General features: G+C 39.7%; 1 protein-coding gene across 1 annotated transcript in view; it reads right to left on the bottom strand.

Annotated features, from left to right (window-relative positions):
* LOC130164873 (phospholipid-transporting ATPase ABCA1-like) overlaps nt 1-16,130 on the bottom strand; it is a 170,464-nt gene that overhangs the window by 143,655 nt on the left and 10,679 nt on the right. Inside the window, exons 3-9 of the mRNA XM_056369863.1 lie at nt 15,741-15,834; nt 15,356-15,497; nt 15,062-15,189; nt 12,032-12,159; nt 10,912-11,109; nt 6,837-6,923; nt 6,538-6,733 (exon numbers count right to left, since the gene is read on the bottom strand). Of these exons, the coding sequence (XP_056225838.1) occupies nt 6,538-6,733; nt 6,837-6,923; nt 10,912-11,109; nt 12,032-12,159; nt 15,062-15,189; nt 15,356-15,497; nt 15,741-15,834 (973 nt within the window). The remainder of the gene's footprint in view (nt 1-6,537; nt 6,734-6,836; nt 6,924-10,911; nt 11,110-12,031; nt 12,160-15,061; nt 15,190-15,355; nt 15,498-15,740; nt 15,835-16,130) is intronic.

Genomic DNA, 16,130 nt, shown 5'->3' with positions numbered 1-16,130 from the left:
TCCATATCCCTGTGGTCTGCGCTAATTCAAAATTAGCTCACTAGAGCTGTCCTCGTGCAGTTCAATATGTGTCTGCAACACATGTATATGTTTTTATTTGAAGCCCTCTGCATCTCTGGACACGTCTCTTGTGTTTACAGTATGCTTCCTTGTATTAGAAATATGTTCTATTATGTAAGTGATGATGACAACAGACAGCAGAGCACATGGGCCTTGACTAAAATGCTCAGACCAATAACAAGAAACAAAAAAATAAAGAATTCTACTCACCAATGAAGCATGAATATAGATAGCAGTGTCAAATGCATAGCACCCTAATATTAGGTATCTTTATTCATGGGAAAGAGATATCAGGTTCTGATATTTTGTGTGCTAAAGGGAGAATCAAATTATAGTGGTTACACATTCTCCAGAGCTGTGAGCGATGTAGTTCTTTTTGACAACAGATCTTTACTTTATTACAAAACGGTGGCATGAAAGAACAAGAGAATCTGTTCTTTACACCAGGTTTAGCCACAGTCAAATAATTGCTTGGAGCCTCAAGTCAGCCCCTCAACTTACCTGGCAAATTTAATCAATTTGAGCTGCACCCTGGAGATGGGCTCAGTTCAGCACTACAGTGAGACAGCGCCGTTGACACACTACAAATGCTGGTGCTACACACTGCCTTGCACTCCAAATCACATGTGCAGACATGCAAGTGTGCACACGCACAGGAAAGGATATTACTCCAAGTTTGCATTGCTCATAATTCAGGCGTTTCATGCAATGCACAGCAAGAGGCAGGCAAGCATGTACACACTAAGACAGACATACACACATGCAGTACATATGTACAATGAATATGCTAATTTAAAGTGAACTTCCCCATGCATGAATCAAGAAGCACTGCAAATCTTACAAGCAGTACAAATCAAGTGCTACCTTGCAGCTTTCCAACAGAAAATCAAATAGGCTTGAATAAATGTCATTGAAGTCACTCTCACAAGAGACAGAGAGAAGCAGCTTTGACATTCAGTGGTATAAGACAGGCCTCTCTCACTCCCAACAACTGCCAATAGACACGTATTATGGCTTCGCCGGCTTCAGTATATATTAAAGAGATGTGCTTGAAACTAGAAATAAAGGGTACCAATTACTAATTATTAAAAAGACACCCAGGGGCTAATACTGTGAGGATGACTGTACAAGTCTATGATTATTAGGAAATTTTATGAGCAGTGTCAGAGAAAATCACCAGTAAAAATAGGACAGTGAAAGAGGTTATTTTGACAGATCAATAGAAGATGCATTAATTAAATATTTATATGCGAACACTGAAGTTGCAGCTACAACAAAATTTTCCCTTTGAAAATGAAAAGAAGTCAAATGAACAGTTAAAACTTTTGTGCTTCAATTGTATTTTGCTTTAAACAGTCAACCTATTTCTGTTTGCAGAGGACAGAGGAAGCCAGCCCATTCGAATACACTATATTGGACCAGCAAGAAAAAAAAAAACTTGTGTAAGAGACTCAAAATACAGTCGCTCAATAATATTTCTCCACCAAATGTATAAACATGACATTGCCGAACCATGTAATCACTTGTTATTCATGCTCATCTACTGGGCAAATTTTGAAAATAGTATCAACTTAAAATTACTGTTTACTGTCATGGAAGAACAGTCACCACCCCAACTGTTCTGTATAATGATTCAGAAGTTTTCCTTTGCTGTCAGCGATTAATTAGGAAGGGAACATTACTGAACTGTTAACAAAACCTCAGCGTTGGCCTTTATTGTAGCTGTGTTACTATTCCTTTGAGTGTACTTTTACACTTACAAAGGAGTTGTAATTGGCCATTATGCAGACATACTGCATATTCCAGATTCATTTAACTGTACACAGACCAACACAATGAAATGCCACGGCAAATCCAAAACAGCCATTAGCATGCTAACAGAGACGTTAGTGCTTATTTTGTATGGATGATACAATGTTTTTGCTAATTTGTGCTGGCACTAGCATGCAATCCCAGTTTACAGCATAACTTTATTCCCAGGGAATAGAGGCGTCTTATTAAAATCTAATTTTGTGCAGTTTTCTCCAAAGAACAGGCATTTAATGAAACAGGAATGCATGGTCTCTAATGAGCACGAGGCAGCAAGATATTACACTGAAGAATTAATTTCAAGGTTTTTGTGGCACAAACATATTCAATGATTTTCAAGGCTTCCCCAATCACCACCTATACTTGTTGTGCTACTTTTATTTACTTTTTTAATGCACAGCACCAGTAAGGATGGTTTGTGTGCATGTAGGGTTTCTGAAAAAAAACGCTTTCCCAAATACTGTATCTATTATGTATATCCCTGTAATAGTAGAGTACCAGCACGTATTTTTTAAATCTTTCCATGTATTGCATACAGTATAAAATTGAACAAACTGAGTACACCCCTGTGTAATTGATTCAAAACAGTGTTGTCTTGCAACAATTGTATCATCTTTAGGTTAAAGTGTAGTGTATTTGATCTTATGTACAACTAAAAAACAAACTTTTTTGATAGACTACACTGAAAATGCAGGCCTCAAAGTACAACCTCAGTGCAAACAAAAGTCAGTTTACCTGCCACCACTCCAACAACAGTGATTACACCTATGATTTCCAGCTAAGGCTTCTTGCATGAAGGAGGTTAAAAACAACCTGTGAACCACAGCTTCCTCAGAGTTCGGCCTGGGTTGTGTCTGATGCAACATGACTCCACGTGGATATAAGGAGTTTCCTGAACAATTAAGCAACTAGACTGAGGGATTTCACAAAGATGAGAAGAGGGCACAAGAGCATCAGTAAGCTACTAAACATAGTTGCAGCAGTGGTATAGGAAGAGTCATACTTGCAATAACGGAGGGCGTAGTGGCCATCCTTGAAAAATTATGCCACGCTCAATTTGCTATTTATGCAACCTTGCATTGAGAAACTATGTTGCATGAAGTTAACCTCTACAGATGGCATCCAAATAGAAAACCATTGCTCACAAAGTGGCACAAAACTCCAATATTACATGTTGGCAAAAGAGCACGAAAAGAGGCCTGATGAATATTGGCAGCACACTCTTTGGTCAGATGAAACCAAAATAAATTTGTTTGGATCAGATGGGGTCCAGCATGTTTGGCGTAGACCTGGCCAGGACTACCACAGTGCCGACCGTTAAACATGGAGATGGGAGTGTGCTGTTACGGGGGCTGCATGAGTACAAAAGCTGTGGGGGTGATGACATTTATAGATGGCATTCTGTTTACACAAATACTGCATGAAAAATGACTCCCAGTCTCAAGAAGCTTGGTAGAAGAGGAGTTTTCTGACATGACAATGACTCAGAACACACTGCGAAAATCACACACAAAAGTTTGTAAAGAAGAAAGAAGAAAAAAGTACAACCTGGTCAAGTATGTCCCCTGACTTGAATCCAATAGAAACCAGAAGGCAGAACAGCCAAACGACTACAGCAAAGAACAGCTGGACGGCAGAACGTCTCTCCACAGATTTGTGCAAGAACGATATCATCGAAGACAAGGAGGATCGAATTTTGTCATCAAAAATTAAGGTGGATATGCAGAATATTAAAAAAATTAAAAAACTAATAAAATAATGGTATCTCACTAGTGAAGGACGTCCTGACTTGTCTTGCAGTTGGTTCTTCAATATGGGCATTTCATTATAGTTTATTTAGTGTTTTCAAATTAACTGGCTTCACTCTTCTTGGGCTTTGATTAAACACAAATAAAATTGTATTAAATTAACAGAATTTGTAATTACTTCAGATTTTATTGATATTGACTAGGGGGTGGACTCAATTTTGTTATTTGATGTATTTGTCTGTTTGTTCCATTCGGGTTTCATTTTCATTGTATTGATTTAAGTCAAGGCAATAAGGCAGTTTTCTAGAAAATCCACCCAATTACTTTATTTTAAGACATTATGTTTAAAAAAAAAAAAAAAAAAAAACAATATTTTAACAATACATTACTGTATTTAAGGCAGCACCAGGAAAAGTTAATTTTAACTTTATGCAGTTAAAACAAATATATCCCCTTGTGGAAGAATAAAAACATAGGAGAAAAACAGAGGAAAACAAAAAACAGATACAACTTAAACAAGTTGTAGAAGATCCAGAGTAACAGCACGTGGTGCATGTTTTGCCACAGAGCGTTCACAAGCACATTGCCACAGATTGCACAAACCTGTCCTACATGGCAGCTCAAAGAGATCTGCCGGACAACAGCTCCGTCAAGAAAAACACTTCCATTTCAATTCATTGTGGACCAAGAAAACATTACCTTTAATCAATTGTGAGGCATCATACAGTAGCTTGGGGATGCCTTACTACTTCAATATTGCCTCAGGCTTTGACCAACAGGCCTCAGGCAACAGTGCGGCGAATATATTGCTTAAGGATAAGTAGCTTTTTTTTTTTAACTGATTAAATGACACATCTCACAGTGTGAGCCAGCTCGCTTCAGAATGTAGCACGGGCTGTACCTTGTGCTACGAGTTTGCACAACAAGCAACATGGTAAACTACTTGACTGCTGCAGAACTGAGTCACATAAATTACAAGCATCTTTTCTGTATGCACAGAGTGCCTGTTTGACTTTGATATAAACGTCCTCAACCAACAGATAACTTTACGCATCAAAAACACACATTAATGCAGTGATGCCAGGAAAGCAGAGTATATGCACTGGGTTAGATCAAAGGGTGTTTCATATCAGTACTTGACTCTGTCATGCACAAATGCTTGTAGACTCTATCTTTCCTCTTTAATAAATTAAATTCTTGCAGCCATAATAATGTTCATTCACCTACAGCCATACTGAATGTGGGAGGTGTAGTCCAGATTTTCAAAGCACTGTGAATCTACCACAGTCTCCTCCAATGCGGCTACCTGGAATAAATCTTTCATAACTAGCACCGGGCTGCTGCAAAGCAAACGCCACTGGTTGGCTACAGCTGTGGAGGCTACTCGGCACCATGTTATCATGCTCAGGCTCTGCATATCATCAGGAGTATGGGAGGTAATGACATCCTGGGGATGCAATGGAGCAAGCAATTTAGACAGCTCCAGGATATTTTAAAGGCATCACTGAACCCCTTCCCAAAAATATTTACAAAGTTCTTTTCTTTTTTCTGTGTTCGACTGTAGCGGCCAGATGGTTTTTATTGTTTTTCTTCATTTTTTACAAAAATGTCTACATATTTCTATGATTCTCACTGTATAATCAAAACAACTACTGTTTTTCTCATAGTTCAGGAAGTAATAAAAATACTGTGCACATTGAAAGATCTGACTGAGTTGGACAAGGTGTGTGTGTGTGTGTGTGTGTGTCAAAACTACACTTATAGTGGGGATAGTATCATTTGTTTTAAACAGGTGTCATACTTCATGGTGGCTTGAACTTGGCTGTTCTTCAGTGAACATCGGCTGCTCATTTTGACCATCGGAAGGCCAACTGAGCCAGGTTCAGTGAAATCAATATAGCACCAGAGACTCTGAGTACAAATGCTGACAATATGGCTGGCATGGCCGCATTCCTTTCTAAACAGCATAAAATACCACTTTAGAACTCCAAAAAGTGTTTTAGTGACACCATCTGTTCTGTGTGGGAAGTTTGGATTGCCATATGTTCATATTTAGGATGTCATATATTTGCGCCTCGTGGCTCTGCACCGCTCTGACAACAACATCAGTTTCCATTTGGGGTAAGTTGCTCTGGACTTTCCTCTCCATTAAGAAAACATCATTATGTCAGGGTGGGGACCGCACAGCTTTTAAATGGGATGAGAAGAGTTGATTTGATTGGCCGCGATTGATGCCAGCCCGACACAGCCGTCGATAATGAATTCGTAATCAAACCCAGTTTCCAACTCCGGTGCAGGTGCCAACTGTGCCACAGGTGCCTGTTCCTGGATGTGCACAAGTAGTCACATCCTGCGCATCCTGCACAGTTGACTTCACTGTGTGCCATGGAATACTAATTCATGAAACCAGGGCTCACTGGTTCTTCTCTGCTGCATGCATATTTTTGTACCAGGAAATGCTGAGATTTGCATTGAATTTATCTGTGCATGGGCACATCTACCAGTCATTTACTGTTCAGTGTAATTGATCTAATATCATTCCTTTCTTTATGGTTTCATGCCATTATCGATTAACAACACCCCTAACCCATAAAAATCACTAGTGAACCTTGCTGGTTGCTGAACTGACATTTGTGAGCTGCGCTATCAAGACGACAGGAACTACCACTGGTTTCTCCATAAAGTTGTCAAAACACCCTAAATCTACATGACACTGTGTTTAAAGAAAAAGACTGACATCACCCTCTGTCACACTTACTGATCAAGCACAGTTATGCAGTATTGCCCAGTGATACTGTGTATTGTGCACTACTGGTTTGTAAAAAAAAAAAAAAAAACCTAACAGAAATTTTTACAATTCCCCGGTTACCACGCCTGCATATAGTATTGTAAAGCTAAATGAGTTTGCGGCTGCACTTACCGGAACTGTTGCCCATGATGAAGATTGACTTGTTGTTAGGCATCTGTCCAGGTGAGTCTAAACTGAGAGTCACATTGGTGGAATTGAAGTCAGGCTGTTTTCCACACAGTAGCATATTGACACTGCCAATCATGTCCTCTTGGAAATCCAATGAACGTGCAGCCTTGAAGATTGTGGAGTTCTGCAATCTGGCAATCTGGATACAAGAAAGTCAAAGGAATTTTTTAAAACACTTTTTTTTTTTCACAATACAAATATGGATTCCACTCTAATGTACACGATACAGTGGCAACACCAACCTCCTCAATCACTGGTAATGCATTTTGAGTGGTTTTCCCCATGAGTGCCGTGGTGTCTGCTGCATTCAGATCCAAAAGTGAAGGCAACTAAAGGAAATAATCAAACGTATAAATTAGGCTTGCAGAGTTGTTAGCTATTTGCTATTAGATATGCAACTGTTTAAATGGTTTTCATGTCTTGACAAAAATAGAATGTGTACTGTATGTTATATATGGCCAGGTGCATTCTTCATTCATTTATTCATTCAGATTTTATGAGATTTTAATGTTTAGCTCAACCTGTGAATTGTATGCTGGCACTGGTTAATAAAAGTGTGTTACAGTGACATTCTGAAGCTACACAGTATGAGTCCAATTAGAAGAACTAAATGGCATGCCCTTTCAACCACTGTCATTTTCATGCATCAAGTGTCAAGTATAGGCTGTATTCAGAGCACCTGTATTGTCTTTCCACACACAAAATTACAAAGCTTTGAAGTGTATGTAAGTGGGGAGATCAGAAGGCGGAGAGAGGTGTAAAAAAAAAAAAGAGGTGTGGTAATGCTGCATGACGGTTTTTTAATAAAATTCTATTCACAAACAGAATACCATTAGGGCACAGTTTGGACAACGGCCTGGCTACTGATTGAGTCTCAAGTACATTCATTTTGGATCAGTGTGTGTGTGTGTGTGTGTGTGTGTGTGCAGAGCAGACATCAAGAGGAGATTTAGTAAGAAAGCACAAGCATTCTTCTCAGACAATTATGAGCAAAACAGCTGAAAATCACCTGTAAGAGATCAATGGAAGCAGATTTCAACATTGTTACTCTGTCACATTAGATGGCAGAAATTGTTAAACACAATTTCACCTGCACTTTGTTACTGAGGTTCCAATGGTCATCCTTTTGATATCCAGGTAAGCTGATAAAAAAAAATAAGGACTTCTACATTCTACCCCCCCCCCCCCCCCCCCAGCTTTACCATATGTATTGTGTTCTGAAATGATTTTCAGGAAATCCAAACACAAAGTTGTGGAACACCAATGTCTTAACCATCCTCTGCCACTCACTACCTCAGTGATAAACCCTGACTTCTTCCCCTGTCCTTTTCTTTATGTTGTTGTTGTTGTTATCACAATCATTCAGCAATGTCAAGCTTTAAGTGTGAAGCCTTATGTTCTTTTCCATCCATTTGCTTGAGGCGCTGAAGAGCTTTTCCTCCATATCTTGCCTGGGTTTTCTTTTTTTTTTTCTGTGTCTGAAAATGCCTGTGGGCTTAAATTGTTCAAATGCTCTCTCCTACGAACTTCCTGCCTTATCGCTTATTTATTGGATTTGCTGTCCCATATATTTTTTCTCAACGATAAACTCAAAGAAAAGTGCAGGCTTTCATCGTCCCAACGGGAACTGAGGGATTTAAAAGAATTCATGAAAACATTGGTTCTAATAAATAATTCCCACCTGATTGCATGCATTCTAGTAAAATCACTGGAAGACACAGAGTTGCACATGACAGCGACAATTTAGAAAGCTTAGACGCTATGGGGCAGAAAAATGATTTCTCACTAAAAGTGTGCACAGGAAAATTACATTAAGATAATTGTGAAGTAATAAATTACAAGTGTTGAGGTCCAGGTGGTGGATTTGGCCCTGAAGTGGCTGCATTATCAAGTTTTAACTTTAACAGATATTTCTTTATCTCTCTAAGTCACAGAGGCAGACAAGCATAACATTTAACTTTTTTAATTGGTTACTGAATTGGCTGGAACAGAAAATCATTGTCTTTGCATTTCATTTACTGCAAGCCATGCAAGAATTAGAACAGACCATTTGCCTGCCATATTCTTAAACTACATTAAGTTGTGTCTTACAGTAGGTAATTAATAGTATGTTCATGCTGAAAGTTACCTTATGTAGCCATGTTTACTTTTTCTTATTAATGCCAAAAAAGAAGGTTAAACAGGAAATTTTGGGCACAAAAAAAACATACACCTTCGCAATGGGTGTGGGTTTCCTTTAGGGACACATGAGGCAGAGGGTCCAGGGGTCCCACCCCAGTAAATTTTGAATGTCTGGTTTATTTTAATGCACCAATTTGTGGCTTTTCTGCACCAACTTATAGTGGCAATTATAGATGTAAAGGAAAACACAAAATGAAGGCACCAGGGGACAATTCATAATATAACGGAATATAATGCAGTAACCTAAAATTCAAATGTCCCACGCTGTAAATAAATCACATGCCGCCATTTTGACTTTTTCGTAAAGTTGCTGCGTAATGCTGGACTGGCTTGTCTATCTTAGCTAGCTAGCAAGCTGTTATTGATAGGCAACATTAGCCTTAAGATTAGTTAGCAAACTAGCAAACAACGCCTCTGAAAGTTAACTCCGTAAATGTAATCTAGTGTCTCACTACTTACTTTGCGTACTTTTTAACAAATTGTTCTCCTCCTTTTCTGTTCTACCTCCTCCGCGGTTATCTACCTGTCTGCGTCCTGTGCACACGGCACCAGTAGAGAGGTGAAGACATACGTGCCGACAGAAATCACAACACTGTGTTTGTGTGTGAGAGAAAATACTGTTGTATCTACGAGTGTCATTATAGCGGTTTTTATTGGGGGGTGGGGCTAAATCTACCCATTCCTATGACATTTCATTATTGCATTGTTGTTGGCATAAAGTTTACAATATCACACTGAATAATTTCATAACATCGATTTCAGCAACAATAGGTGGATTAGATAGCTGAACCTTGTGGCTTAAAAACAGCACTGTCTCCTTCAAATTATGTTTATATACCACACTGCAACAGCAAATACCTTATGTAGAAAACTCACACAAAATAAAACAAATACACAATGCCACATTTAATAAAGGCAGCAGAGTCCTGTCTGTGGGTAGGCTTAGGCAACAAAAGGGACTTTGGCAAAAGTTAGGGAAAGTTTGTTTTAAACTTGTGGACCCCCGCTATTTGTGACTTGCTAAATATGTAAATTGACAACATATCATGATAATGTGAATAGAAGACATAATCCAGTCACAAGTCCTACAAAGTGCATTTGTTGTTGCAGTTTGGTTGTGTATTAACATAATTTCTAGGAGACAACGTTGCTTAAAATCATTTGCTCAGCAGTTCAGAACCACCTTTGAACCAACAACTCCACACTAATAGGCCTACTCGGTAGTTTAGAACCCAAATTGTACTAGCAAACAGTGAATAAATGAGTAAAGGTGTATACAGTTGTGCAAAATAAAATTAATTTCTCTGTCACAGATGGCACTAAAATATCTTTTCACTTCCAATGTCCACACAGGCAGTTAACCAGCTGGAGGGCCGACATTGTTAGTTGTTGTTCAGTGCCATCTGTGACTTCAGAACTATGCATGTTTCTCTGTGACTCAGTGCGTCACTTAAAATTTGAATTGCTGGGTAAAATATGAAGGTTACAGGGCCACTCATTGCTGCGAGTTTTAACAATCTGATCATTTGCCGTCACCACATCTGGTCCGATGAGAGAGAAAGAGAGAGAGAGAAAGAGAGAGACTGCTAACACCAACTCTAAACCAACTCTTTTGTGTTATGTAGGATGATCAGAGCACTGAGCTGTGCAGCAGCTGCCAATGACTCTACAGGTATTGATGTAACATGACCAAGAGTGAATGTTAAAATGCTAGACTTCCACAACTGACAATACAGTTTGACATGAAACAGCCGGACAGATGGTTCAAACGGATCCTCTCTAAGTTATTCCTCGGTTACACAAGAGTTTCACTTTCACATTTTTGAATACCACATTGATTAGCCCAGTGACAGTGAAATTTGGAAGGATGCTGGATGTGGGTGATGAAGTATTTCAAATGTAGACATTACAGTGGGTATTGCTACTGTAGTGTCCCCATCAGGCCAGCTAGAGTAAACACAGGTCTCAAATGCATTATCTCTATAAGTTTTGTCTAAATTAGACTAATTGCGTCTGAGTTACAATTCAAAATTCCTCCAAGTTTCATCAAACTCATGTTAGACAAGTTGTTAGATTTGTTCGTTGTGTGTGTGTGTGTGTCTGTGTGTGTGGAGGGGGGCAGCGTGAAAGGCTCACCTCCGACAGCACTTTCCTCACATCCAGGTTCTGCAGGAGTACTTGCTGGGTGTTAATCAGCTGCTGGGGAGTGAGGGAGCAGCTGACATTTTGAAAAGCCTCCTTTTCAGCTTGGCTGCTAAATTGGACATACTCATCCAGATCTGTCCCCTCACATAGGATCTTCCTGAGGTTGCCAGGCCGTGGAACGCCCATCATCTGAAGGAAAAAAAACAAAAAAAAAACACTAACTTTGGTAGAAGTTGACAAACAAGCAAACTTTGCATCTGACCGTAAATTTATTAATTCATGCGTCATGTATTTGGGATGTTATGTAAACAGAATGCATGCTAGATCACACTCCAAGATCAGATGTAAAGCATTGCTTTCTTTTAATTAAGCCTTTTTTTTTTTTTTTTTTTTTTAAATCACCTTCTGAATAATCCTGACATTCTGTACATATGCACAAACACCAGTGACACAACACGGCAGCGGCAAAAATGTGACAGAAACAAACATTTACTCCCACACGCAAAGATGCATATACACAGTCAATTTGTGTCATACCAGACAGTATACCGAGCAAGACAGAATACACGAGCAGAGGACAGATTATGCCTTGTGAACTTTTTCTCTCTGGGCACGTAGACCAGTTTTGCACCCTGCAACTATCATGAGTGCCTCATACACAGTAGGGATGAGTGCACACTGTATTTAAGCATCCTTGTCAATGCCAGTAAAACATAATTACCTTCTTGCAGCTTCTCCAATATTACTGGGGTATCAGTTGGGGAACATTTACAGACAAGACATTTGTTACTCTTATTGCTGTTGCAAGTTCATTTAGTTCCAAATTACCTACTGTAGGCAGCTTCAAATGACTTTTTTTGTCAAGCAAATACTACATTTGGCCTTGATTATCAGTCCCAGAGGCACTTCTTGGCCAGGATGTTATATTCTGAAATATTCACTCACAATACTCCGAGCACATTCGGTCTTTAGAACATTATGGTAACATTTTAATTCCTTTATTTACAAGGTTAGGTGGAAATTCTTGTTTCAAAGTGGTTGGGATTCTTACTAGAGACTGTTTTTTGTTGCTGCATTCACCACGCTAGCAGAGCTGTGAAATGATACTCACCGGATTGACGTAAACCTTCGCATTTATGAGGCTTTGAGTGACTGTTGCTGGCACTGACAAATTCTCTGTCAGATGTGTGGAGAAAGTTTCATCGTCTCTTAGAATACTCCTCAGGGCCACTGGTTGAGCTTGAACATAAAGACGGAGAGACATTACTTTTGCACAACTGCAACTGATAGAGAAAAAGAAGACATATTTAAGCAGCAGTGTACATTACGTGTGTGATGCTGGCAGCTGGTCAGACATGGAATACTTAAAGGTCCAATATTTTACAATTTTCTGCTGTCTGGTGTTATTTGAAGTGTTGAAATCCATACGAAGACATATTTGTAGTTTTAAATACCAAAAACCATCTCAATGCAGTGTTACATCTTTCTCGTGCTTCTCTCTGGAGCTCTAACAAGAACAGGGTGTTCTGTGTTGATCACTGAGCCTCTGTGACGCAAGGTCAGGCCAACCACAGGTAACATACCTTAACATACTGCTGTAGCATAGTAAAACTCAACAGTAAATGCTAATGGTGGTGGTCAGTCAGCGCTGAAATGGGCCGTACCGATCAGTCAGTCAGACTGAAATTCGAAGGCGGAAGGCTGTGCAATGACATTTTGGCTTCCTGACAGTGACTGTGCAGCGTTTCTTAGACATTTTTCTGTCTTGTTGCTTGCTAGGTTGGACGGTGGGTCCAGGTGGGTCGTGCTGGGGGCGTGGCTGAGGGCAGATGACTGTGCAATTGTTACATCACAAAATTCTTGAGTCCTGAAGGGTCGTTTTAAGGCACAGTTTCTGAATACGGGCTGTGTGCATTTCTCTGTGGATTGTATTTGATTGCATTTTTATGGCACCTAGACCTGCTCAAAAAAGATATGGAAATTTCACTTTCCACAATATGGGACCTTTAAAGGGAAATGCATTTGCTTGTTTTTAAGTATTCTCATAGCTTTGGCCATAAACTGGCCATCTGCACTGTAGATATTTTGCATCCATCCCTGCAGCCTTTCTGTCTCTGCCTCCATTCTTTGACTATCCTCGCTCTTGCATTTGCTTTCCATACCACTGTACACAAATCTGAGTGCATGTGAGACCTGTGTCATTTCCCTAAATGGATACCTATGCCAACCATGAAGGAGAACTCTCTGTGTAAGTAATAGGACAGCAGCCACAATGAAGTACTGGAGGATTTATTCTATTGTTGAAGGGACAAGGTTAAAGCTAAAGCTAAGGCCCCTGTCTTTAAAATCACTGCAGTGCAGCTGCTAAGTACAATTTTATCCGAACTGATGGAAACAATTGCCAAATCTTTGAAAAAACAAAGCTTAATGGAAAGCCAGAATTCTCAATAGCACTTTGATTTGGTTTTGTTATTGCTTCGAGTGGTATTACGGTCTGATGAATTTAAGTTTAAAATTATGCTTTCTAGATGACTATGGCCATTAAATCCTTCACTAATACAAGTATGGGTTGAGCACTTGAGCTGCATGAGGGTTTGAGTGGGAGACCATTTGTTGCTAAACATGCACCAGATTGTTAACCAGCCATTTTCTCCTGATTAGCTTCCCACAAATAGTCAGGATTTTAAGAAGCCGGTTTCAGAACCAATTAACTGTTCATTGTTGCATCCCCAGTGGCTTAGCTTAGCAGGGATACCGCTACAGTACATTCACACATCACCCATTCTCTGTACTGTACTGTATCTATTCAACTATTCTTCTCTCTGGGACTCCGGGATGTGCTGCTGAAATGATGAAGCAGTTACGTAATTTAATTAGATAACCCCTTTTTACGTAGTGCAATAAATGCAAGTCAGTCAATTATCAGGATGAGGGGAGGAGGTGACTTATATTATTCAAGGTTCAATTAAGATAAATGTTTGTTAAAAAATAACAATCATTCAATATTGTCTGGAATTAATTATGCTGTTTGATTTACTGCGCACACTCTAACCCCCTCCGTTTCCTACCAAACACATACAGTACGATGCCCTTCATGAGTGCAGGGGCATCTGGAGAGATGGACAGGGTGAGATTATGTGGAGGTAGAACATGCTCTGGGCCCTTTCCTGAAACACTGTTGCTTTTCTGATTGAAGTGACCGCCTGAGTCTTTTAATCAACCCTTGGTAAAAACAAAAAAAGGACAACACAATCACCTTTGACATCCTAGTCTTTTGATAGTACTCCATCCCCCATTCTTGTTAATGCCCTTTTGTGCTTTCGCCTCAGATAGCGAATCCCATTAATTATGCCCAGGCTTAGATCTTTGATGGATTTAATCTTGTATATTACAAGCCAGCGACCCCAAAATGCAAATGCCCCACGAACCGTTTGTTGAACAGCATACAGCACCCCCACCCCGCCCCCCCACCCCACACGCACACACACCCACTTTGCCTTCTTGCAAATTAGGTGCTGTATGAAAATCTGAATATCATCAGGCTAAATGAGCCTAATGCAAAGCAGCAACTTATCAAGACAAACGATCTGTCAGTCTGCATGGCAAATTGCATCATAAATAATCACACGCCATTGTTTTTGAGGGATAAAGGGGAATAACAAATCCTCCAACTTGTCATCCACATGAAGGGGATACTTTCCTTGATGAGGCGTACTTAACAAAGACATAACAGAGTGATTGTTGCTGAGGCTGAGTATTTACTACAACAGTGTATTTTTTTCATTTTTTTATTTTTAGCAATTTCTTGGTAGCAATTAAACTTTTTACATCAAGAAGGAAGAATCTGGGGCGTCGTGTAGCGTAGTGGTTTAAGCAGGCGCCCCATGTGTAGAGGCTACAGTCCTCGCTGCAGTCGGCCCCGGTTCGAATCCCGCATCGGACGGCCTTTCGCTGCATGTCATTCCCCCTCTCTCTGTTTCCTGTCACTCTCCACTGTGCTGTCCATTGAAGGCATAAAAGCCCCAAAAAAATATACTTTAAAAAAAGAAGGAAGAATCTACACACTGATCCTGCTGCTCTTCACCCTTTTCTGTAATATCATGAACAGCACCGCAAGAATGTGATATTCACATTCTCTTACCATTACCAGGGTTAGACTGTGACAAGACTGAAGCCCACTGGTTGATGTCGTCTGCCAGCAACTGTGCCTTGCTGAGGATAGATCTGTTCACCAGGAGGGTTTGCAGCTCTATCAACACTCCAGCAATTCTGTTTTACCAGAAAGACAAAAAAAAAAGATCATAAACTGTCTGTAAATATTATGTCTGTGATATAATCTGAAATCATAACCAACATATTATATTATTCATCCTAGTGTATAATATCTATAAAAAAAATTTAAAAAAAAGATAGAAGGGAACATCCGAGTACGTACATGGACTTGTTGAAGTTGTTGACCTGGCCTGGTGTCTCCCCAGGCGTCGGGTAACTCAAACAGGGATTGTTGATGTTACAGATCATACCTTGAATCCAGGGCAGCACACCAGCTGATGGCATGGCCTTATTAGGGTAGTGACCTAAAGGAATAGAGGAATACTTATTCATCCTCCCAGCTGAGTGGATCACTCATTACTGGTCAGAGAAAATAGATGCAGTGATGTCACGACAGAGGTTAATATTTTTACATCTTCGTGCTGGATCATCATATGGCCCTCAGCATTTTCATTTGCATTAGCTTTGAGTTATGAGCTCTCACAGAACATTAAAATTTAAATGACTCGTGAAAGAGAGTTTAACATTACAACTGGGTATCTACTTACATTGGCCTTTGTGAACTGGCTTATTGGTGGACCGCACACCCACCAGTATGAAGAAGAGAAAAAGAGGCCATATCATTTCAATGACCAGTCGCACCTGCAGAAATGACAGTGGTCTTATTTTCATAAATCATATTATGGTTCACATTGACTTGCATTGCTTTCTCAAACTTAAAAATGTGACATCACAAAGATATGAGGAGGCTGTGGAGGGTGTATTAAACAGAAACAGATCTTTGACAGATTTTTGTTGGTTTTAAAGGAACGGTTTGCTATTTTAGGAAATATGCTTCGTCACATTTGGACAGAGAGTTATGTGGGAAGATAGTTAGTGCTCTCCTATCTGTTAAATATATGTTAAATATAAGGGGCACAGGCAGCATTCAGTTAGCT

The sequence above is a fragment of the Seriola aureovittata genome, chromosome 23 (genome assembly GCF_021018895.1).
Source record: "Seriola aureovittata isolate HTS-2021-v1 ecotype China chromosome 23, ASM2101889v1, whole genome shotgun sequence".
In the NCBI taxonomy this organism is placed as follows: Eukaryota; Metazoa; Chordata; class Actinopteri; order Carangiformes; family Carangidae; genus Seriola; species Seriola aureovittata.
This window is presented reverse-complemented; position numbering and strand designations above follow the sequence as displayed.